Here is a 25,439-nt window from a genome sequence, read left to right as displayed (position 1 = left end):
GTCACGGGTGCAGCCTCGCCGGGAACAGCGTATATTCCCTCCATATATGAGTCGCGAATCAACTCCGCGAGCTCGGTCTCTCTTTCTCTCTCTCTCTTCATTCCACTATACTGATTGCGGTTGTTAGCAGCGCAAGTTATTACCCGACGAAGAAACAGAAAACCACGATGATCGTGCGTTTTCCCTTTCTCGTGCTTGTCAGTTTTAATTCGAACTTTTAATTGGAGATTTCGAAATGAAGTTTTAATTTGAAGTTTTAGCTTGAAAGTTTTAATTCCAAGTTTCGCCGCGCGAGCAGGATAAATATATAATTATATTCTTGTAGTCCTTCGTCGCGAAACTTCAGCTGTATACGCGGATACAGAGCGGTCCAGCGCTTTTTTTTTCTAACGTTCCTGTTTACTCGCGGTATCGCGAATTTCATTGAAAAATATCGCGAACTTTCCTCGTCCCGGGGCAGACAGTGTTTTTTTGCGAATATTACCAACTTCCTCCGATTTCCATTGAAATTTTAGCGAACTCTCCTGACAGTCGATTCTTCCTCCCGTTGAAACTACAACCGAGTTTCACAATTTTCCTAGACAGCATGAACTCTATACGAGTTCAGATTTCCGCTTTCACTGCTCCAAGTTTATTCCAAGTAGTCTTACTTGAATATACAGTAGCTTGAATACTTAACAGACCTTCAACGGAATCACGAACTGCATATGAATATGAATACAGATTTTATATGTCTAACAATGTCTAATGTGATTATAATTTAATATAAACGTGATTGCTTCGTGCCATCTTTATCAAAGAAGTTATAATTCCAAAGTTTGAAGTGTATTGAATAAGGATATTCCGTGTCGGTACATTACGCATTTGTACTTTAATTTGTAATTTGTACACTGAGATAAAGCATTTGTTGGAAAACTAAAATATTTAGTTCGATACGCGTTCAACTAAATATTGAGTTGGCTTAGTTAATTTTTTGATTTGAAAAAATCTGAATGATTGACATGAATAAGCTACATCTTTTTTTTGTGCAACTAAAATAATTATTGAATCAAACCAATGTTTAGTTTATCGTATCGAACTAAATATTTTAATTTTTTCAACAATTTTTTTTCTCAACGTAAAATTGAAATTTAATTTGGACCTCTTAATGTTCGTATATTCTTAACTTCTTTAGATCAATTTTCTTAAAATCAATGTTCGTATGTATTTTAACTTTTCCTTGAAATATTTAGATATCTGATCTTCCTGCGACAGGGAGATGTTCATTGAAAATCTTACCGCATCTCTTATCATAGCGCGAAAAGCTCGTTTCCGCGAAGACGTTATCTTGATGATGCCAAAAATAACGCGGAAACGTTCGGCCGTTGACGTCTCGTTCGGCGTGTATACGCAATGGTTCTACTCCGCATTCGCGCGGCATGAATGGCCGACCCAGCTGACTGTTTTGTTTTACTGTTTAGATGGTAGATACGCAACACGATTGCGTAACTGACACTTTCTGTAACAGATTCTACGCACTTGGCATCCGTACGTACGCGAAGAGTTATGAACCCTTTCGGCTCTAAACATCGTGTGTTTTAGATATATTTAGATTGCTCTAAGCACCGAAAAACATATTTGTGGCGATTCTTCGTGTACTTTGTGATAACTATCGCGAAAAGTCTTCTACTCCACGAATTTCTGATATCATTAAAAGGAAAATATCACTCTCTTCTTTATGTACTTCTTACGTTCATTCTTACTTTAGTCCTAACACTATTTTGAAAATTGGCGCTATATAAGGGGTAGACTAAGTAATGAATATCTGACAAATATATTTGTTTTATTAATAAAAAATTGATCTCTATCATTCGTCTTTAATACATATTCTGTATATGTAGAAATAAAGTAGATAGTCATCACAAAATATATTGTACTATTCCTTTAGCAGTACACTTTTCAATTGCCTATATACATAAACGATATTGGAAAAAAGAATTTGCTTTTTATTCTATTTTCCTCAAAATTGTCCCGTGTTCTCCAAAACTTTAACAGTTTTCCTCGGCAATGTAATAACTTGATTTTAAATATCATTGAATTATTGGTAACAGTTTGAAGAAGAGAATAAGAAGTAGATTTTCTTCTCCAGTATTTTGAGCAATTGAAAGATGTTTTACTAAAAGAATTGTATAATATTAGTGATCATTCGAGCATTTTATTACTCTGCTCCAACAAGGATTGAATCTCTATATTAAAGATAAATAGTAATAATTGAGCCTACCTCTTAATAAAACAAGTTATATTTTTTAGGTGTCCATATTATTTTGTCTGTCCTTTGTATTTTCAGGATTAATTGATTGTCGGTAAAATTCGTTGGATTTATACTTAAAATTTTGTTTACACGATAACAGTAAGATATCGAAATCTACAAATTTTTAAGTATTCAATATTCAATGTGTACGTGATATATCGCAGTGTTACGCAAGAACTTATTCTCTTATCTGGTGATACACCGCAGCAAAGGATAAAATTCCAGCTGGTTTCCCTAAAAAGCGCTTCTTCAATTTTTCTTTTTTATTTAAATAATCGATTCACGAGGTTATTTACTCGGGGAAGATATTTTTCCATACACACGCAATTCATTTATATAAATTTTTCGCACCGTTCCGAAATAAAAGAGATAGGAAGCGTTCAATACCGATTTCGAGGCACTTTGTATACTCAGCTTATTTACGTTTCATATTTTCACATTGCGTTCCGTTCGCGGGACGGGAACTTATTTTGATACATTCGCTCGGCCCCGTATCGCGCGCGCTTCTTTCGTCGCTAGCCGATTTCAGCTTCGACCCGATGCTGAAATATATGCACGCACGTAAACGGTGTCTCTCTCTCTCTCTCTCTCTTTCTTTCTCTTTCTGGTGCGAGATTGTCCCTCGTGCGTCATCATGCCGCGATGATCGTTGCACTGCGAGAGAAAGATAGGGCGAGAATGCGTGTGTATACGAGCCAATCGCAGTCTGGGTCCATGGATGCCACTTAGTGTTAGTTGGCCAGATTCGTAGGTAGGTTGTCTGGCCGATGGCCTTTCGACCCGAGTGCAGTTTTCTCGCAGACCTCCTTCTAGCGGCGTACCTCGCTTTACGACCCGATATAGGCTGGGCGCAGCGGTGGCGGCGGCAGTGAGAGTGCAGGCGTAGCTTATTATAATAATCTCACCGCGGTAATCTATTATCGCCAGCGTATTATCCCCGACTTGCCGGCAGAAACTGAATCTTATGGCGAGTGAGTGCTATTAAACATTAAACCATCGTGAGTATCGCTATTTGCTCCATAAAATTAATTTCCAGAGATATTAGGATAGATTACTCTTTGTTTTCTTTACTTGTTTACTGCGTTGCTGCGTGAAATATTACAAATTAGTAATCTAATTGTTTTTAAGAACTCTTTTGACATTCTTAACACACGATTCGACAATTTTGTCTCGCAATTTTTTTTACATTGTAATTAGTTCTAATATTTATATTCAATCTTTTTAAGTCAATTGCATACAAATACTTTCTAGAAATATTATTTATAATAGTCTTTAAAGAATTTTTTTACACTTATAAAAGTAATGAAAATTAACTCGAAAATGTCGTGAACCAATGTCGTGTAAAGAAAGTGTAAAAAAAAATACATAGTGTTTAATTCTAACGTAATAAAATCTAAATCTGACAGAATTATTAGAAATCCGAAAGCCGAATTTGAATTGTTCTTTTAGATTCAAGTTAATCCCGCGGGATTACGTTCGTTATGATCACATATGGATTTTGATACAATTCCGTGCATTGCGCCGTGACGTAGACATGAGATTACGTAGGCTGTCACGCATACAAAATTCGCATATTCGCCTGAGAAGGGTTGAAATCGCGGCTCGGCTGCTACTCGAACTGTCTAGCTCCTGTCTCATGCTTTTTACCCTCCTCCTCGCGTGATTTTCGGTCGTCGCGACGTTTCCAGATGGACGACGCGACGCGACGTGCTTACCGAACACGAGCGCGACAAAAGTTATCGGCACTTGGGCGTGTTTTGAAGCGCGAAAAGCGGTTACGAGCCCACATAAAGAACGCGCGGTTGGAGTGCTTTTCTCTAGCGGCGGCGATGCACTTTGCTCCGCGCTTTACGGGGTGCATTACCGTTCGGCTCGTCACCATGATCTGTTCGACGTTTCTTTTTACGATTGTCATAATAGTTTCAACCCTTCCCGCCTCTCCGCCCTCCGTTTTGCCTCTTTTTTTATTCGTGTCGATTTCCTTTACGATGGCGGCGCATCCGATCGACGGTCCAAGTTCTTTCTTCGGATCGTATGATCCAAATCGCATTTGCGATATGCGAGCTTTATTGTCTCGCAGTAAAATTGTGTGTGCGTGTGTGTGTGTGTGTGCGTATGCTATTTTACTATTATTTTATTATACGATATTGCCTCGCATTTTGCATCAGTATTTTCATTCTTGCTTATAACATTTACTATCTTTAACAATTACAACAATGTATAATTGTACATAGTATGTATGTATGTTGTGTATGTACAAATTGTACTATAGTATAATAATACTGATAACAATAATATAACAATAATCATAATATAATTATAGAATATATCAAATGATCACCTCGGCATAATCACAAATTATTTCTTTACAAGTAATATGGACGCTCTCTCAACAGTACAAGTTATATAATAACGCTATTACACAATCTGGTATATTTTGATCTCGAATTCGATAATTAGCAGCCGCGATGCTCTTATTTAAACTAGTAATATTTCAGTTTTACTCATTACAATCATCGTTACATTAATTCTTTCGTCCAACGGATGTATGTGCGCTTTCCTTCTCGTTGTGTGTGTGTGTGTGTGTGTGTTTGTGTGTGTGTGTGTGTGTGTTGTGTGTGTGTGTGTTTGTGTTTGTGTGTGTTTATTTCGCGTTTTCTCTTCCCGGAAACGCTCGGTCCATTTTTCGCGGCGCTTTCCAGAATCAAATGTACAGCGGCAGTTAATTTGGCGGGAGATAATTTTTATCGGCGAAGCTCTGTACGCCTCGATATGCAATGGAGCGGTGCACCGGTCGCGCGCGCCTGCACTCGTAACGGAGACAAAACGTGCAGTTTTAGCGCCAATGGGCGATCAGGGACGCCATTTGTCGCCGCGTGCAAGAATGGTTCGGGCAGCTGCTGAAAAACGACAGTAATCTCGCCAAAAAATATACATTCATTCCGCGCACATTATCCGTACCGTCCGGCCTCCCTATCTCATTCCCCGCGCGCCACTTTCTTCTTCCTTCCCCTTCGCCCGCCCTTTCTGTCTGTCTGTCTCTCTCTCTCTCTCTCTCTCTCTCTCTCTCTCTCTCTCTTTTTTGCTCTCGGTGCACTAAATCCGTCGGACAAAAACGCGAATTTCAACATCGGACCGCATGCGCGGCTGGACCATCGCTTGTATTTTTTAGACACATTTGTTTCCCTTAGACTTAACCGTAGTTTCACGTGGCAGGTGAATTACGGGAGGGATTTGCCGCGTGCTCGAGTTGAATACAAGAAGCTGCAACATTGAGGGATGTAATTAGCATTTGCCGACGTCTCAATCTTATGCGGCAAGTAACTTGGAAAGTAATATTCCTGTTACCATTCGACCGCTAAAGTTTCTCGAATCGTTCGTCTCAGTTTATTTCGTCGAAATGTCAAGATAGTTGACGCAGCACAGCACCACACCGTCGTCGATATTCGACGTTGCTAACGGGTAAAAACGGATTACTCGCGAAACAAGCTTCGCGTAAGTCGACGAGTCGGATAAACGACGCGCCGCTTCTCGTGTTATTTCGCATGTGATGAAAGAAATTAACGAAGAGTTGATAAAATGCCGGCTCAATGAGCCCGTAGTAAATTATCGGAATCGACGATCATTGTTCCCGATCGTCGCGTACCTCGAGCCGACCGGCGCGGCGGCGAGCGAATCGATGCAAAGCAAAAATTTACATGTGCATTATAGCTTTATTTCGATTCTTTATTTATGCCCGATCCTTTATTCGTACCACGGGCGGGAAAGTGCTTCGGTGACAAAGCATAGAGGCGGATAGAAAGGAAAAGGGGGAGAAAGGGAGCGGAAGGGGCGGAGAAAAAAAGAATGGAAAAGAGAAGAAATAAATAAACTCGTTGAACGGCTTTATGTATGTATGTGTATGTATGTATGTATGTATGTATGTATATATATATATATATATATATATATATATATATATATATACACACCGGTGCCTGGAAAGGCAACAAAAAGTGCAGCGCCCAAGAGCGTTGCTGCATGTGCGCGCGACGTAGGTAATCGAAACGTTAATGGACGCCAGGAAAAACTGTGAGACTGGAAAAACGCCGATACCTCATAGGTGAGAATATTATTGTGTGGGAGGAGGGGAGGGGGAATGGGCGCGATGTAACGCGCCCGATTGTCGATACCGCGATACCTGCATTTCAATCGACGGAGTCTCGTTTTCTCCGCGAGCGCGAACACCTCCGTATCTCGATTCTGTTGCCGCGTCACGCGCCCGCTTCTCTCATTATGCACGGGTACGGTGAAGGCATTAAATATCCTTCCGACAGACGTCGAAGAGCAAACTAAGAAAAATGATGGCGAACGCACGAGTGGCATCGGGAGGGATGTTGCCATTTTAGCGTTTAGTTACTTGATATTTAGCACTAATAAGTTTTGCCAAATTCAACCCCCCCCCCCGAAGTGCTCTAGTAGATAAAAGCCCACACTTCAGTTAATTTCAACCAAACTTTATCTTAACAGGAGTTTAGTTTAGTTTAAGGCTTAACTGTCAAAGTATTTAATGCTGGAAATTAAGAACTTGCGAGAGAAGCGATGGCCCCGTACAAAGTTTTCGTAAAGAGGGGTGGGCCTCGTATTTGACGCAGGATCCGTGACTGGAAAGACATCCTGTGAGAATCTGGAGCAGTCTTCTGTATATCAGTAGCCCGTATATATATCGTGTATTTCAACTGCCAACTTATCGTTCCGCCGCGAGATACAAGAAAGATCATCACGATTTGAAACTGGGTTTGGCGTTCCAATTCCCTTCACAAATACAATAAAAATTTAGACAATCGGGCTGAATCGATCTTCTCCCGAACACGAGATAATAATCGAATTTTACTTTTCCTCGGGCACACTTGGCAATCATACCACGAGAAACGAGACTGCAGCGTGTGCTCTATATCTAAAATCAACAACGAAATGAAACAAAAATACTAATGCCATTAGAGAAAGAGAGAATTCAAACGGCTCGATTAAATATACAGAGTATCACAGAAAATCCATACGGCGATCGTAAAATTATAGAATTTAAAAGCGAATTTTTTTTCCTGTCATTAATTTGAATTTAACTACGGTATTATTGATGATGAAAATAACGTTAACTAAGTTTCAGCTTAATTTTGGTTTATCTTTCACTTAGCTTCAAGCGCACTCCGCTGCAGTGGAAATTTAATTTGCGATGTAGTTAGCAAAATATTTAAATATCGAAGATTCAAAAGAGAGAAAGAGATTGGAAAGTCAAATTTTCGCTAAAAGGATCGTCTTCGAATTCTTCGGGGAGCGCACGAGGCTTTGATGTATCATATCGTACACTTTAGAATACCGCGGGCAATTATTTACGCGCGCCTTTATCCCGATGTAAATTTATCTTTGTCGATCGCGAGGAGCGACGTGGAGATATATAGAAACATTAAGAACTCTCAGAACGGACGGGGACAGACCGTAATCATTGAGTAACGAAGATAACAAGGACTTCCTGCATACTTACGAATTGTTTCGCCGCCCGTATATTTTTCCTCTCTCTCTCTCTCTCTCTCTCTCTCTCTCTCTCTCTTCCTCTCTTCCTTTCTTCCCGTCGCACAAAACGTTTAGAAAGCCCGACTGATAATGTCGACTGATTAGAGTAACGACTGCATCTGTTATTCTATCAAAGTGAAGGGAGCACCTTATTTGCACTTAATAAAGTTTATTGCTGTTTAAAATAATCGATTTCTTTTATTTATAGTAGACAATTGAATGATGCATTTGATACAGTCGAAAACAAGAATTTATACGTTAATGATTGAAGAGAGAGAATTACGTTTAGCTGGAAATTAATTTTTCTTTTACTCTTATTCAAACATATATCTCATGATGAAAATTAGTTAATTTATTGACCAAACGTTTAGTTAAACAATGATCGAATGAATTTTATAGTTATAATTATACTAAATATGTACACCCAAGGACTTTGATTCTGTCCATGGGGAAATTTTCCAAACTGAGAAGTCACCACTTTCTATATACTCGCAGTTCATGCCGTTTGTTTTCTGTTCCTAAACTCCCTGAATTAGTGTGCACTTAAAATGAAATAGATATATATTTGAAAGTTAGTGAAAGCAAGAAGGAACGTTCCAGTGCAGTTTAGTGCAGGAATAGAAAACAAGCCTATGATTAATGAAACGACTAGAGCTTATTGGTCGTTACGTTAATCATGAACTATAAGTATGTAGAAAGATAGCGACTTTTCAGTTTAGAAAATTTCCCCATGGACAGAATCAAAGTCCTTGAGTGTAGTTATTTGGACCAAACAATTTGTAGTCTCAAATAAGCAATTGCTTTATAACCAAATGGTTTGTTAAATGTAACTAGAGAACTACTAACAATCCAAATTTATTTGATCACTATTTACATACATAACTGAACGTTTGATTAATATTTCTTTCAGTACTGATTCGATCTCTGGGTGAGGGGGAGAGGATTCTCACATTTGGATACTTGTTATTTATCAGCATTTATTATTAAATTGACTTTAAATTTAATTACGTGATATTACTTTTTTTTTTGTTCAACTTAGAACCATATTTTAAGACTGAAAATTTATTCGGCGCGTTTCGAGAATTTTAAAAGGTATATAAAACCATACAATAAATATCAGCGATAAGATCTAGCTACGACCGATAAGGCATTTCGTTTATATTGTGTTTTTGGGACAGATTATCTATTTTAATATGATTTAATTTATTGATTTATTAACGATGACATAACGATGGTGATTTAATAATACATCGTGAGAGACGTTCGCAGATTACATTATCCGTACTAAGGCGATAATGCGAAATCCATGCGAGCTCGTATGAAAACGTAGCGTACGTTTTTTTTCTTTTTTTTTTTGTTACCACGACGGAGGGCAAATTTCTGTTCGGCGTAACGCCGACTTTAAGCTAAAGTAACAGCGCCAACTCGCTGCGCATCTACTAATCCGATTATATCGGCCGTTTTAAAGTTTTCTGTCGGGGGTTCTCGAGAGCTCGGCTGCCGAGAGAGAGAGAATGGCTGCTTTCCACGGTTACCCTCGTGTTTTTCTCATGAACATAGTTCTGCTTCTGCTGTACGCCGGAATTATGCAGTAGCCTCCGCGCCTGGCAGGATCCTTCCAGGAGCTCTCTCCGGGAGCTTTCTTTTCTTCCGTATATATGTACGTATATATATCGCAGATTAGCTCGCGCGCGAATGTTTCGTAACGGTTCCCTCTCTTTCCCTAGCTCATTTTGTATCTTCAAAAATCCCTCCGACTTTCCTATCATCCGGGAACAGCCATCTTCCACGCTTATCTCCGTCCATTAACGGCGGTTGTCGTCGGCGTTTTGCGCGTTTTCCGCGTCCGGGGTGACGAGCACGCTTCTTTTCAGATTTTGCTCTCTTGTCCTACCTCACCTCGCCCTCTTTCATCACCCCTCCCGAAATCCGCCAAGTCGCCACGGTAGTAAACCAGCGCACACCACTTTTCGAGAGTGGTCTATTCCTGAACTTCGAAGTGTCTCGCTCTACGAGCGCCCGAGTCGTAGCCGCACGAGAGAGTAACTCCGTGGGCAAGTTTGATAGGTGGTTCCCCTACACGGTATCGGGATTATCCGAAGGGCCGCGTGTGCAGGTTCGTGCTTACAGCGATCGCGGAAATCGAGCGTTAATTTTGTTCGCAAACTGCTTCGCCTAGCGATTGCAGGCGAAATACTTCATCACAACGGCCGTTATAAAGCTGTTATTAGCATATCTGCTATCACAGTTTCGTTATAGTTTGCACCAAATATTATCTAAAATCGCACAACCGTAAAACTACCGAATCAATTAGTTAACTTCAATAAAAGAAACAAAGATTTTATTATACAGAAGGATACAAAGAAATGATGGAAAAGAATAATATGTCTACGATTTTGATCGTCGAGTCGCGCATGTTGTATATATGGACAATGTGTGTTTCTGTTTTACGAAACATAATATTTTTTTTATTATTAAAATATTCCTCATGGAAATTGCGTTTATTTGCGTTTATTTGCGTTTATTTGTTGATCATCGAGGTTTGCTCGGCAAAGTCGATTTTTTTTTTGTATTTTGCGGAGGATGAAAGATAGACGATGGACGGGAATGAGGGATTTTCGCGTCAGACGCCGGATATTAGCCCCGTCGTAAGCGACGCGACGCTCTGAAAGGCCAATGTGGGTGGGCGCCGAAAAAATGCTACGACGCAAATAGCGTTGAAACTTCAAACGAATTATACCCGGTCGTCTCCCCCTCGCTCTCTGTCAACGCGCGACTGAAAACTGAATCAGACCCCCTCCCTCCTCCTTCTCGATATCGCACCGTGCGCTGCTCTGAAGGGTGGAACAAGAGCGAGGGCTGAGAAGCGGCGGGTGCATTGACAGGGGTCTCAAAGATCCATATCCGCTTCCGCGAGCAGTTTCACGTAAGGAACGATAAATTTACTGTATTTCAAAATGTAATATTTAATAAAACTAAATATTTAATAAAACTAAAACACAATAAGCATACAATAAATATGTTAAATATGAATTTACGATTCTCTCCAATATGCCAGATTAAATATTCATTCGTACATAGATATATTTTCATTTATGAAATTATTTGATAATTCTATTATTTACAGTAGCAAGGCTAATAACGGGTAGAACGTCGATTATTCAAATGATCTCTTTATGGGATTGATACTCAAACAAATAGAAAGTCTTGGAAATGAAATTCTTGAAAAGAGGATCTGCCGCAATTTTGCGAAAAGACGATAAAAGAGAGAGAAAAAGAGAGAGAGAGAGAGAGAGAGAGAGAGAGTCCGATAACGTGAACGACTAAATGAGACTTCATACTTCAATACGCGAAATCGATCAGGCTCGATGAGCTGATCGTTTTTGCTTGAATGAGGCTCGCCGTCTATCTCTTTACGAGATAACAGCTGATCCGGAACACTGAATTTGCCATCAATTAAAGACAAACGACATATCTTCCATTCGTTACTGTCGAACGTGCTCTCGAACAAGTATTATCATCATGAGAACTTGACCTTTCTCGCGAGCTGCATAATTCACTTTCGAAATTGTGCTATTATGTCGCACAATTCGTTGATTCTACGCGTATTATATCGAGACGAAGATGACAATTACCGCAGATCATTTTCATCGGATAAATCGATTACCATGATATATATTATAGCATTCGTTATGACATTAATAAATTTCATTTATTATTTAAACGAAAAAGAACTTGATGGTGAAAAAAGTTTCAATTATCGCACACGCACGCGCACACACACAAAGCATCTGTATACATACGTATATAGACGCCGTATGATAAATTTAAAGTCCAGTTTTTTCAACGAAAGCATTGTCAAAGAGATCATCATTTATCGCGCGTTTTTAATTAAACACATTTAGATTGTTGAAGTCTTAAATTAAATTTACGTCGACATAAAATTCGATTAAACGAAAGCGAGATTTTATTGTCGATCCGTGTGTTTAATTCAATTTTTTTTCCACTCAAACTTTTGAATTCAATCCATTTTTTCTATTCAAACTTTAATTTCCGATTCTGGATTACTTGAGATTATCTGTATATTCTTCAGATTCTCTATATATTCTATTATATTTACTACTCTGCCTTTAAAATAAACATTGTTTTTCTTTGATTACCCTCTGACATCTAATATACATATTTGAAAATACTTTGACTCCGATTATATTATAATATGCTTAGGATGTCTTGTGTGCAGGTCTGTATTCTGTTTATTTCTCACTTTGTTTTAAGGACAATTTGTTCTCGCAATAATTCACAATGATAGCGCAATCGAAAAATACTGAAGACAATGCCGATACAAATTAAGTAATAATATCTTGAAACGACAGATTCGATGTAATTCCCCGCATAAACATCAGCCGTCCAATTACTCGGAAATACAATTTCCGGAATAGACGACAACAGCATTCCCTTCTTCTTACTACCTCGTGCTCCTTTTCGCAAGTTTTATGCTCTCGAGCTGTTAATACGATCGGATATAAATAGTTCTGTGTTTGCAAAGTTGTAAAAATGTTCCGTTATCGCATCAAATTGTCAGCATGCATATTTCGCAATTCAAAACATTTTAAAGCGATTAATACTACGAAATAAAAATTGAAAAGAGAGAATTTGATACACCCAGAAAACCCATATTTACATGTTCAAACAATTTCTTTAACAAGATTTAGCTGTTGTATATATAATTATTGTAACATTTAATATTTCTCATTTAATTAAACGTTGAAATTTCTTTACCACGTCCATCTTTTTCAAAAAATTCTCCCGAAGTATACGCGACGCGTTTTGCTGTATTGCGAGGACGATTTTTGATCGGTGAAATAACAAGGTGCCGAAATGTCGTCTCGTAAATGTTTTGATACATGTGTTTTCGTTTCCGATTCCTTCAGTAGGGGAATCGGGAATGTGTTCGTCGAACAACCGGAGCCGAGAGTCTTCGCTTTTCCGGATACGCAGGCGACACTCGTGTTGGCCTTTCAATCAACGTAATTGCCGTTCGATCAAGTTCGAACCTGTGCCAATCCTGTCCAACGACAATGCCCTCTGCGCGCTCGTGTTCCACGAGATTGAAAAGTTCTTGAGCTTATGCGCTGTAACACCGAGCTCGATCATGGAGTATTCCGCACAGAGAGAACGGGCACAGAAAGTTTCGATGCCTGCAGCTTAAAATTAATCGAACCGACACTCTCTTTGCGGAGGATTATCTTTCTTCGATAAATGCCTTGTCATCAAATTGTCATAGAACATTTCTGTCATCAATAGATTAATAGATTTTATTAAAAAATAAAAAAAACTTGACTATTGTTCATAAATAAGCACACGGAAAGAACGATTTTGTTGAGACTAAAAATTCTTCTGGAATAAATCTGAAAATAATATTTTGTTAGATTACAAAATAATTATGTATGTTAGGACGCTCAAGCTGATTGTCAGAATATCAAACTCTTTACAAAGTTTATAACATTACTAATCGTACTTGAACGTGCTAGATAATTATTTCGATGGTCCAATGAAATTATTTTCAGATCTGTAAGTAATTAAATTTTTAGATGCTACAACAAATTAAATTGTTCTTTTCGCGTGAGGAACAAATTCTGATGATTAATAAATAAAGTCACTTGATTATTTTTTTAGGAGAATTGTTTCCGAATTATTTTCTGCTCTTAATACTTGCGCAATATTTTACACAAGAGACATTAATAAATTGGTCGTGGAGGTTTCTTCTATCACCTGTTAATAACACATGATCGCAGTGCCTCGCGTGCAATTTTTACGGCTGAAATATACGTTCAGCACATAAATTAATAGAGATGTGCTCATTATAGCTTGATCATCCTGATTAGTTCTCTGACGCGTTAAACATGCAGCTGTTTTCATCAGATGATAGTTGTAACATCATTGTCGATATCGCCAATCCGAGGTTAATAACATAAATAGCTTGAAAAGCCCATCCCTGTATGTAATTACACTTCTTACACTCGCGTTAAGCAATACTTTTTTAATATTATATAATTTTGAATATTTTTTGGTGAAGCTAAATTGTTAACCAAATGTTTATAATATGTTTATAATAAATATAAATAACCAAAATGTTTATCGTAAGTTAAATAATTAAATTTATATTATTAATATTTAAAAGCATTATTTTATTATAGACTGCCGAAGCACATTTCTTTTAGCATCACATTTTATAAAAAAAAACTTGAAAGGGTTTTTCTAAGAGTCACAAAATATACAAAATGAATTAAATTTGAAAAAAACGAAGATTTTAGTCGTGTAACAATAAGAAAGTTGTAATATTTATATACCGCAGAAAGAATTACAGCAAAGAGAAAATAAACGTTACAACGAAAGGACTACGTGAAGGAAGATTCCACTTTATTTGGAACCCTTGACCGAACGTCAGTGGTCCTCGCGCTGACCTCTCTTTGTCTTTCTCTTTCTCTCTCTCTCTCTCTCTCTCTCTCTCTCTCTCTGATCTCTCGTTCTTTCTTCTTCGAGTCGAAACACCCTACGGGCGTGGAAAGTTCTCTTGCAGTGCGTGTTCTCCATCTCGTCGCTTTTCACCTCCCGTCTCGCGGTCGGTCGCACGTGCAGGAGCATGCGTGCGTGTGTGTTTGTGTGTGTGTGTGTGTGTGTGTGTGTGTGTGTGTGTGTGTGTGTGTGCGCGTGCGTGTGTGTGTGTGTGTGTGTGTGTGTGTGTGTGTGTGTGTGTGTGTGTGTATGTGTGTGCGTATGCATGCGTGTACGCGCGCGTATACGTGTGTGTTTCGTGTGTTGGTGTGGGTGAACGTACGCCGGCACAAGCGTGGATTATATCGGCACATGCGCCCCTCGCGACTGTCGCGTCGGCGGAAAAGCGGATATAGCCGGCGGCGTGTCAAAACCATTCCGCCGCCCGTGCCGCGAGTTTAGTACGGCGTGGTTCTCGGTTGCGGTTGGACGATCCGTGCACCTGCCTCGCGCGTGCGGTTGATAAGTACACGAGCGCGAGGGGGTTTACGAGCGGCGGGGCGTGCGTGTTGCGGTCTCGTCGTGAAAATCGCCCGACCGACGGGACGACGGTTTTTGACGTGCACACAACAGTTTTTGACGGAGATTTGCTCGCTCTCGCATCGTCCCAGCTTTCGCATCGCGCGCTGCTGCCGCGAGACAGGCGAGCCCCGGAGTTTATTTCGCAATCAGTAAGGAGCGATCGTGCCATTCGAATCTTTAGTCCTTTTTTCCCATTTTCTTCAAGCACGTCTCAGGTTTCTTTAATGTAGTGATCGTTTCTTCGCTTTCGCGTCAAGAGAAAATTTGTATGAAATTTTTTCACGATTTCCTTCTTCCCGAACAGGACTGCTCTATGACTCGCGTCTAGTTCTTTACATTCGTGTGTAAACAATGCAGATCGACGAGCTGTCATTCTCGAGAACGCTACTCCGTGCATGTACGTAGTGGATAGCGTGAAAACGAAAATACTAGGCAGCTCTCCCATGTAGATTTTGCATCTTTTAATGATCGAACCGGCGCAAGTTTCGCAAATATTTTCCGCGAAAATGTAGTGATATCCGGGACACAGCGCTCGTGATGTATACGTTTCTCAGAAATGTATTTGGAGAGGGCGACTTGGTTTTCCGCTAGGCACGACGTTGCGTCTGAGGCAGTGAAAAAGTTCTCTCGTATATTACTCCGTTCGTGCAGCGAACGAATAGAGCCGGCAGCGTGTCAAAACTATTTCGCTCGGGCTGTGAATTCAGCACGCCGTGATTTCTTTCCGCGGCTGGACGTCTGCTGTCACATGTCTGTTGAAACAAGAGCTTCGAGCACGGATCGACTTTGCATAATCGCTATCAAGGTACGAATCCGCTTTCTATTATCCTGTCATGCAACCGTGATGAAGTTATCAAATTCGATTGATGAATGAATTACGGAATTACGAGATCGGAAAGCAAAATTAATAAATGCGTTATAACGTTACAACATAAATCGATTTTGTTATACGAAGCTTTCTCGCGTAGAATGCTGTATATCGCTTTTTTTTTAAGAAGGAAAACTTTTTGTTAATATATCTTTACAATTAGTAACTGGTACACATTTATTTTTATAATATACAAATAATTATAACGTGTTACTTTAGTAATACATATTTGAAGGACGGAAGGGCGAGGATTATGCATACTCGTAGTAGTAACTTTGTCTTGTAAAAAATTGATATACACCGTTCTTTGAGGGGCGGCCGGGTAGTTTTTTGCGCGAGTCACTCGCAGACTGGAATTAAAATGGATATATTTACATGAATCAACATTGAGAAAAAGCCGTGTGTTAACAACGAGCCGGTATCTATAACGCCGCTTTTGCGCGACTTTTATTTCCCATTGCTGACACATAGTTTTAGCGGCGCGGCTTTTAAACACGGCCTTTTGTTTTAACGCACATTTTTCGAATTTATTTTACGTGTGCGTTGCACAAAGTAAAGGTTCTTTGTAAAGCACAAACAGCTGCTGAATCGTATTACGAAACGCAAACAATAGTTTGAATTTCTGCCGCAACGATGTTTTACGGCCGTTCGGATTACCGTCAATTTACAACGAATGTCCGCCGCTGATTACCGGGCCGTAGAAGTAACCGCGCGGCATTCGTGCAAAGTACGATAATTTTGTTTAAATCGCACCGCACATTTAATGCTAATCATTTGATTTTAATTACGTATTTACATCGAGCGTGCACGCATATGTTCAGTAAATAAAATTCAAAATCGATAGTGGGTATTTGGAGACTTCGCGCGCCATGTGAATTAATAAGTAGTAGCGTGGAGTTGCGCGCAGTAATGACGTACTGTTGAAAAATCGAATTTAACAATTTCAGAAATTACATCTCTTGATAATTTTTATTTACTCTGAAACGAATATAACGGCACATTGAGGAAAAAAAGGTCGAAATATTCAGAAGTAAATGTTACCTGCGACGTTTTTTTTCGGTATTTATTGGTTATAAACAAATTTGTGATGGAACATACATTTCTAATGATTGCAAATGTATCTCATTTTTTTATTTATTAGTTTATTTGCTAGAAATAAAATTTTATTTCGCCGTAATAAGGCTTCAATGAAATAAGCATTATATTCCACATGTAACAGATAAATAAATAAATACAAGGAAAGAACAATTTTACTGCAGCAAAATTTAGCTAAATCAAAAAATAATTTTATGCTAAGTGATCAAAATAATTGTGTGAGACGTCTAAGCATGATAATGTCGCTGCAAACAATTTTGACGTGCTAGAAAGCAACCAAGTTTAAACATTTTATTTTGAAATTTTTTAACATACACGGTAAAAAATAAAATGTAATTTTAACATTTTTGCCTGTTCCTGAAAGTTCACTCTAAATTTTAAGTTAAAATAACTCAAAAATTAAGTCAAAATAACTTAAAATAAGAGTGATTTTAACTTAACTTTTGAGTTATTTTAACTTAAAATTTCGAGTGGACTTTTTAGGACATTTTATTTTTTACTGTGTAATTATTTTCTAATCAGTATCTTAGCAAAATTGTTTCTTTCCACGTAGAATAAAAAGTAAAAAGTAAAATTTTTAAGTATTTTTCTCCGTACACGTTGTAAATAAAAATACGCAACTTGAACAAGAACATTAAGAATAAATCATAGAGAGTACGTGTCTGCCGAATACATGAAAAGAAAAAAAAGAGTTAATTATTATCACGGATGCAATAACGCGCTTATAATGAGCGCGCAAAATTCTGGATAAAATGTCAAAGAGACACGTTCGCTCCGAACATATTAGAGCATCAACGGAGAACGAGTTAATACCTTATAGATAATCATAATGTACCGTCGACGGCGCGACATTTTTCTTGGCGCGCTCTCGTAACTCGAGTCACGTAACACGCGCGAGAGGCGAGATAACAAACGGCGGAGGCGTAACGCGGCGGAGCGTTGAATAATTCTCACGTTTTAAAGGGCGGCCAATTTAAAGCGCGTCCGAACATGCGAAATGCGGCACGCGAAAGCGAACTGGAAGGAGATAGAGAATGAGAGAGAGATAGAGAATGAGAGAGAGACAGATGGAAAGACAAGCGAAAATCAGTAGAGGGAGAGATAGAAACGACAGAGATCGTTTCTTTTGCAGCGCGAGTTCCGAGTGCTTTGCCACTTTTGCACTTATGCTCGAAAAATCGGCTTTGCTCCGCTTACGATCGTCGCGACCGTTCGCCAAAAGTTTCCCCACGATGCATCGTATAAAAAGCACCCCTTTCTTCGCTCGACGATTTAGGAAGATTCTGCATCCCCCACCTTCCTCGTATCTTCCTCGGTCGCGGAAAGAAGCTCGCAAACTCTTTGCGACGAGCACGTTTGACCGACGACTTTTTCAACTGTCGCGTATCGTCTCACGTAGACAGGCTTTAATTTAAAGGCTTTCACAATTCGTCTCCGTGGTTCTTGACGAAAGGATCTAATCGAGTGCCACGATAACGTTTTCCGTTGACGAAGATTAACTTGAACGCCCGGCAAACTTTTATTATACTTCTCGATTGTTTCACTGGCTAAACGTGACGGTTGTAAAACTAAGCAGTTTTTACCATCCTTTAATAGTAGCTCAGTTAATTTATGGTATGAAATAATTTTCGAAATTTTATATTCCATGATTTTCTGCGTTTGATTTCCACGTGGGGATACTATGTTTTAAAATTATAATTTTTTTTTATTAAATATATAAAAGCAATGTCAATACAGAACCGACACTGGTTGTCCATGTCCTAACGATTTTGACCGTCTTCAGTACAAATTATTATTTCTTTCTTCGATTTTTATTACTATAGTTCTTGAAAAAAGAAATAATAATAAATTGTTTTTAAAAATTTTTTTTACTGACGATAATTAAGTAAAACATTGAGAATTGTTCGTTGTTGATTTATGATTACTCGGTATGATAAATGTTAATTCGCCAGATTATATAAATAAACATTATCGCTACGTGAAAGTTTTAACATTTCGATTTTATTTTACCAATACTTTCATTTGCTTTTTACTACATTTTTTTAATTTACCTTTTACCACATATTTCACCAAGATTATTATTTGCTTTTTACTACAAGCTCAGGTTTACATTCATGTTTCTCTTTTAACGTCGCGCCTTGCAACTCGCAGTTCAGTCATGAATGAAAATTCTTCGCGTATCGACACCCGTTACACCACAATCCGCTGCCGTTCGTCGCAGGACTCTTGTTTGCCGCGACGGAATAACCCAGAAACCAATAAAACCGTCTCATTGCCAGTTTGGTCGGGTCGATAGTCGTCGGCGGCGGTAGCGAAGGCGCGAATTTTCGAGCGCGGCTCGAGCTTAGTAATCAACTTGCAATTAGAATGATCGAGAATAGGCTTGTCGAGCGGTTTCGCCCGAAGCCTCTTTCTTCCGAAAATGCTTAAATTAAAGTTTGGCCAATAATCGATGCCAAGTCGATATAATGTCAACCTAATTAACCTGATGGGATTCGCGCCAATACCTACACCTGCTTCCTCGCGCGAAACTATTAAAACCGTAGAAATTTTTTTTTTCTAGCATACGACGAAAAATAGAATTAATGGGCATTAGAAGTAGGCACGCCATATATCGCAAAAGAAATAGGTTTCATGCATGTGAAAAGCAGTCGCAATAAGGAATACAGATCGCGTTCCCGAACATTGGCTGAATCTTGATTCAGGTATTTTTTTTTTTATACTTTTCTCAATGCGCCATTCGATCGTGAGCACATCGAACGAGACTCGATAACGCATCCTCGACACGTTTCATCGTCCTCGTTGTGGACAGACAAAGGGATTACGTTCGGGGTGTTGGTTGAATGACTGGAGGACCGGTACCTGACGAGCATCCGGTCGTCCTCGTGTTCTTCTCGTTTGTCTCCTCAATCTCCTTGCGTTTTTATTAGGGTCCTCGGGGAGAAAATTGAAGCTCGACGTGGAACTTTGGGATCTTCATCACGAATGAAAGTGATGATGAGCGAGGGGACACTCGCGAGCGCTCCGCGGCGCGCCCGAACCCGTAAACTCCGTATTCGAAAGTTGATGGCTCTTCTTGCGGCTTGTATATTAATTATTACTTCGATGGTATCGAGATTGCGGCGGGAGGATATTGAATTCATGGTATTCATATCGGGTAATTGGATTTATAGTAATATGGATTGCTTCCAACAATGATGTGCGCGCGAATGTAAATCGCTTCCATCGATTCCATCGCTTTGTGGCACTGCAAACATTTAGAACGTTTATTAATTTGGTGGACAGTACATATCGTATATGTATTTAGTATTTGTTTCATAATTTTGTTGGTCACGAGAACAACTAATTAATTTTAATTTATTGATCTGTGAATGCCCCTGCTTTATTTGTCACAGACAAATACAATGTGGCGTATTCTACTTTTGACGCAAGAGCGGAATAATAACGCAGTCGATACTTGCCTCGTTGCAGCAAACAGACGCGTGAACGGGTTTAACGAAAAACTATCTGTTTCACTAATCCTTTTATTTGTGAGATTTTATAACAGGAAACTATTTAAAAAAATCGTTGCGCGTTGCGACGGTGTAATTAAGCTAAAGATGTTAATTTTCAAATATACGTAATAACAATCGTGCTTTAATTACAATTATATAACAAAATTGAAAATAACGATTTACAATACATATTATTTCCCAATTTACTGACTTGCTCCGTTATTCCAACCGTCGGCTTAATTAACTGTAGATTTGCTCTCGGATTTCCATCGCTTTCCGCGACTGTCCATTTTCCTACGGACCGTTTCGTTACTCATGTACGCGCGCTTCGATAATGTTGTGACGTGGCTAGCTGGTTTAATCTCTCTATGAACTTTCGGACGAGCAGTTTCTATCGCGTTGCGCTCGAACGAAGTCGTTGGTGCGCCTCTCCTTCTTCCTCTCGTGCGCGCACACCGTCTGTCTCGTACGCGTCGAGTTAATACCGAATTAAACTCTAATCTCGCTTCCCTTTTAGCTAACTCTTCGCCCTCTTCGCCCTATCTCTCTCCCTCCGCGCTTTATCTATTTATCTCTCTTTCTTTATCCCCCGCCACTCGCTACGGCCTCTATCCGCGTGTCAGCATCGAGCGCGGAGCGCGCGTTACGTGAGACGCGATCGATTATCGCGTGAGAAGCGACCTTACGTATCATGATGGAGGCTTTAGCGAGCCGACCAACGAACGAATGGTTCCGACGAGCCACACTGATGTGTCTCTGGCCTGCACGAGGCTTATCGTGCAACCGAATTAAATCGCAGCGCGAATGCAGTAGCTTGTTCTCTCTCTCTCTCTCTCTGTTTCTCTTTCCTCCTGTTGCTCTTCCGATTCCCGATTTTGGGTAACGTTCGTCAGTATCCGCGGGAGCAATCTCGATTTGCAATTCATCGAGAAATCCATCGATGTTTATGAAAGCCATCGATTAACTGTATCTCGCGATGAAATAGGCCGGTCCATTATTTGTGGTATAATCGGGAAAGCGACGATTCCACCGTGGTACAAAAAAAAAATTTTGTTCTGCATTTTTATAACTTATCTTTTTTACGTAAAACCGTTCGTATATATTATCCGTTCGTGTCAATGACGGTTGTCCTAATTAGTTTTGATTTATTGAGCATCAATTTTAGCTGCCGTTAACGCGGACAGTTTCACAATGACGATATCCTTAAACGATTACTGTCGATGCATGTACCACGTGTTTTTTTTTTCTTTTTTTTTTCTATATGAAACTGTGCGGGAGAGCTCTTTACCATATCGTGAAGATAGATGACTCTTTGTCGCAAATGATGTAGAAAAGTAGAGAAGAAGATTGTTAGCAAAGAGTTGATCGATCGCGTTTCGAGCGACCTTGGCTATTCGCGAGTAAAGATACATATTTCGCGTGGAAAAACCACAGGTGCGCGGATTATTACAGTCCTCACATAGAGCGTGTTTGCATAATTCTGTATCCGTCAGAATGCACGATAGCTGGGGCGGCCATGTCGTTACTTTTTGCGCGTACGTGTATTATACGTGTATAGCGTCGGCGACTAGACGACGATTCTTTAAATTGGGTTCATCTCGGTTTTCATATAACGCCCAGATACGGTGTAACGTCATGTAAGTCAATGACAGTTTCTAATTCCCTGTGCGTAATAACCTGGATGATTACTAAACACAAGGTATTATACAGCGCCCATATTCCTGTTTCGAACAACTGAATTAATTGAAATTAATTAATTCGATGCAAATCTCTCTTGTACTCTCATCTCGACGAGATTAAAACATCTGTATTTTCGATCAGTCAACGGTAAATGGCGCGATATATATGTATATATATATATCTATACGTATTACAATTAATTATCATTTATGATCATAGCATATCTGTAGCACAAAATGCGATTTCGATTCATCGAGTTTGCATGTTTTGGCACGAAGCTTGTTCTACGTGCATTATTGTTATAAGCTTATGAATTTACATTTTCGATCAGAATTATCAATAGAAAATGTATCAACGTGTACTGTTGATGTTTTGCACAAAATTAAGAAAATTCAGAATTCGAACAATGATTAATTAATTAATTAGCCTAGAATCGCGCATTCAACTAAACAATTTTATTTCTCGCAAATTATTTCTAAAGAAAAATTGTGTTTTTCTCTTTTTCCAGACCCTCCTTCCGCCGCGACGTTCCATGAAGTCGACGAACGACGGAGCCGAGGCCGAAGATCGATCGTCGATCGTCGCCGCTGACTCGGCACGGTTGCCTGTCGCACGATTCGCTCTAGATGAGTCACCGTGATCTACCCTGGAGTCTACGAGCAACGCGAGTCGCGCCGAACGAATCATGTACAAAATACTGCGTCGCGGCTCCGGCCGCGTCTTCGTCCTCTGCATCGTGGTGCTGTCGCTCCTGCTGTGCCTGTACTATGTCAGCCAAGTCCAGGCGCCGTCGTCGGGTCATCCCGCCGCCGCCATCCTGAACGAGGAGCTCAGATACGACCGCAGCCTGACCTCCGTCACTCCGGATTACAGCGAGTCGCCAGATGCTCAGGTGTCGCTCGCCACCTGTCCCGTAATCGTGCCGCGAAACGCCAACATCGACGCCCAGCAGGAGTTCGGCAAGTTCGACTTTCAGGTAGGTAGTACACTCCGGCTTCTCCGTTGCCTCGGAAAATGACCACGTCCGAGGCAATTTCTATGATACAATATTTTCACTTTGCTTCGTTTCTTTTTTTTTTTTTTACGTAAGTACCACTTGTTCCAAAGTATTCGCTTTCTTTGCATCGCGTACACTTAAGCCTCGATTTCTACGTTTTTTTTTTTTTAATGTCGCGATTTTACTTTTAGAAAGGTGATCGCGAACTACACAACTAAATATGCGGAATAGTAAAATGATTGTGATTTCTATACGTTTGCTTTATTATAATATTCAAAATAGAAAAAAACCTAGAGGATACTTCTTGTTTAACTTACAAACAAAAAACCGATTAAATTTATTTTTATTGAAATGCAAAATTTTTTACATCTAAAACTCTTCACGGAAAAAGGGACAGTTTTGTTTTGACAAATATTTTTGTTTTTGAAATGTCGAATATTGAATTGAATACGTAACGTTACAATATAGACATAATTCGCTTATATGGAGAAATTTTACACATTGTCATCAAGTAAAATATATTGTCATTATTCAATAATAATTTTTGATGGATTGAGAGGAAAAATATTGGATAGAAAATAACAATATTTTTAAATTAAGAGAATCAAAATTTTTTAATAGTATTATTATAAAAACAATGATATTGTGCTTTGTAGATGATCATTATAATAAAATAAAAATATATTTGCTGAAATTTAAGATTAAAAATTAAATATTAAATTAAATATTAAATACTAAAAATTCTTTGAAGAAGATTAAATTATATATTAGCAAGATTATTATTGATTTCATGTGTAAGCAAGAATATAATTTCTTATAAATAATACTGTTAAATGGAATTACATTTTGAAGTAGCGCGAGTGAAAATTACGTTTGAGAAATCGCAACTGCACTAATAATGAAACGAACGAGTCCTTTTCAATTTTTCTTTTCGAAATCGAACAAAAATTGAATTTAAAAAGCTTTTCGTAGTCGTACAACTGCGATTTATAAAGTTAAGAGCAAAAGTGGATCGAGAATCAAGCGTCGGGGTGGCTTCTTTTATCCCCAAGATTATCTTTGGCGTACCCTTGGCACGGGGTATTTATGTTCGCAAAAGTTTTCGCGGAATATACGAGCGGCTAAATTTTATACCAATACTTCATGGGCGCGCTAAGTCCGGTCGTTTTAAAAGTACCGCGTCATTAGCCGCGAAACTTTCTTCATCCCCCCGCGAGAGTCTCTGAACTTCACTGATTTAATGGCTAGCCATTGTAAGAGAATTCCTTCACTTATGCGCGATGTAATAAAAAAGTCATTTTCATATCGTATATTTTACCCTTAAAAATTTTGAAACAAATCAATTTTCATTGTACAGAAAAAGAAAAAAATCTAGGCTAAGGTTCCTCATAAGTTATATGTTCTCAAATTGTTATTTCCGCTACATTCGATTCCAGAACGGAGATTCAATTACAAGTTAGCATCATTGAATGTTTCCTGTGAATTATATTCGATATTTTATTAGCTATCGCTTTTGATAAACGCCATGTTCTCTATCGCATTATATCGTCCCTGACGCTCCTGATAAGCGGAAGCGGAGTCTACAATTCAAATCTTCTCATGTTCGCCTAATTACAAAGCAACCGTCTGCTATTCTCCGGTGCTTAGCTGCTCGCGGTAGTAATTTCCGACATTGTATACTTGCAGCGGTTTATAATCGAGATGCAAAGGAGCATTGATTTCGGTCCTTAAGTGAGATTTGCTTCGTTACAGAATGTCGCCGGAAACCTCTTTAATTATATAAATTGTTTAATTAAGCTTTAATAGTCTCTTTAATTAAATAATACATCTGTTTGTCAAGAATGATTATTCTTATCTTCTCATCTGCCTGCGAGGAAAAAAATATGGTTTTTTTTATGTAATTTAAATTTTTTAAATGCGAAAGTAAGCTGCGTAGAAACGTTCTAACATTTTACGTAAAAATGAATCTTTTATGTAAAAGTACTGCAAAATTGCAAAGATTTATTTCATTTGGTTAGAATGAAACAACTATTCTGAAATACGATAAATGAATACATGAGAAATTAAAGTTTCATATCTTAAAAGTATGATATAATATTAAATGTTATCATCTTTCCATTTAATCAACCGAATGAAAAAAATAAATTTTATGCTACTCGCGCTAATTAATTATTTCACATAAAAATTAAATTAAATTTTACTTTTTTTAAATTTTTCCATTCATATTTTTATAATCTTCTTGCTTTGAATTTCGCTTCCATTTAATCATAGCCCCTAAAAAAATTTTTCGGGACACGTATTAGTTACACGGATTCGGCGTGATGGCGTTTATATTTGTTACACAGCTCAATACACGGAGACGACAAAATACGGCTCTCATCCCGTGCT

The 25,439-nt window shown here is 38.8% G+C and overlaps 1 protein-coding gene across 3 annotated transcripts in view; it reads left to right on the top strand.

Moving 5' to 3' along the window:
* Positions 1–25,439, top strand: part of LOC105207885 (alpha-mannosidase 2) — a 154,406-nt gene that overhangs the window by 48,421 nt on the left and 80,546 nt on the right. Inside the window, exons 1-3 of one of the 3 annotated variants that reach the window (XM_026133176.2) lie at positions 14,679–15,066; positions 15,222–15,722; positions 22,563–23,030. In XM_026133176.2, the coding sequence (XP_025988961.1) occupies positions 22,740–23,030 (291 nt within the window). In that variant the 5' untranslated portion in view covers positions 14,679–15,066; positions 15,222–15,722; positions 22,563–22,739. Of the gene's footprint in view, positions 1–1,857; positions 3,289–14,678; positions 15,067–15,221; positions 15,723–22,562; positions 23,031–25,439 lie in introns of those variants that run through there. The other 2 variants (XM_039446986.1, XM_011177549.3) reach the window with 2 other exon arrangements.

The sequence above is a fragment of the Solenopsis invicta genome, chromosome 3, assembly GCF_016802725.1.
Source record: "Solenopsis invicta isolate M01_SB chromosome 3, UNIL_Sinv_3.0, whole genome shotgun sequence".
NCBI classification, from domain to species: domain Eukaryota; kingdom Metazoa; phylum Arthropoda; class Insecta; order Hymenoptera; family Formicidae; genus Solenopsis; species Solenopsis invicta.
The sequence above is the reverse complement of the archived record's forward strand: the minus strand, read 5'-3'. Positions and strand labels throughout refer to the sequence as shown.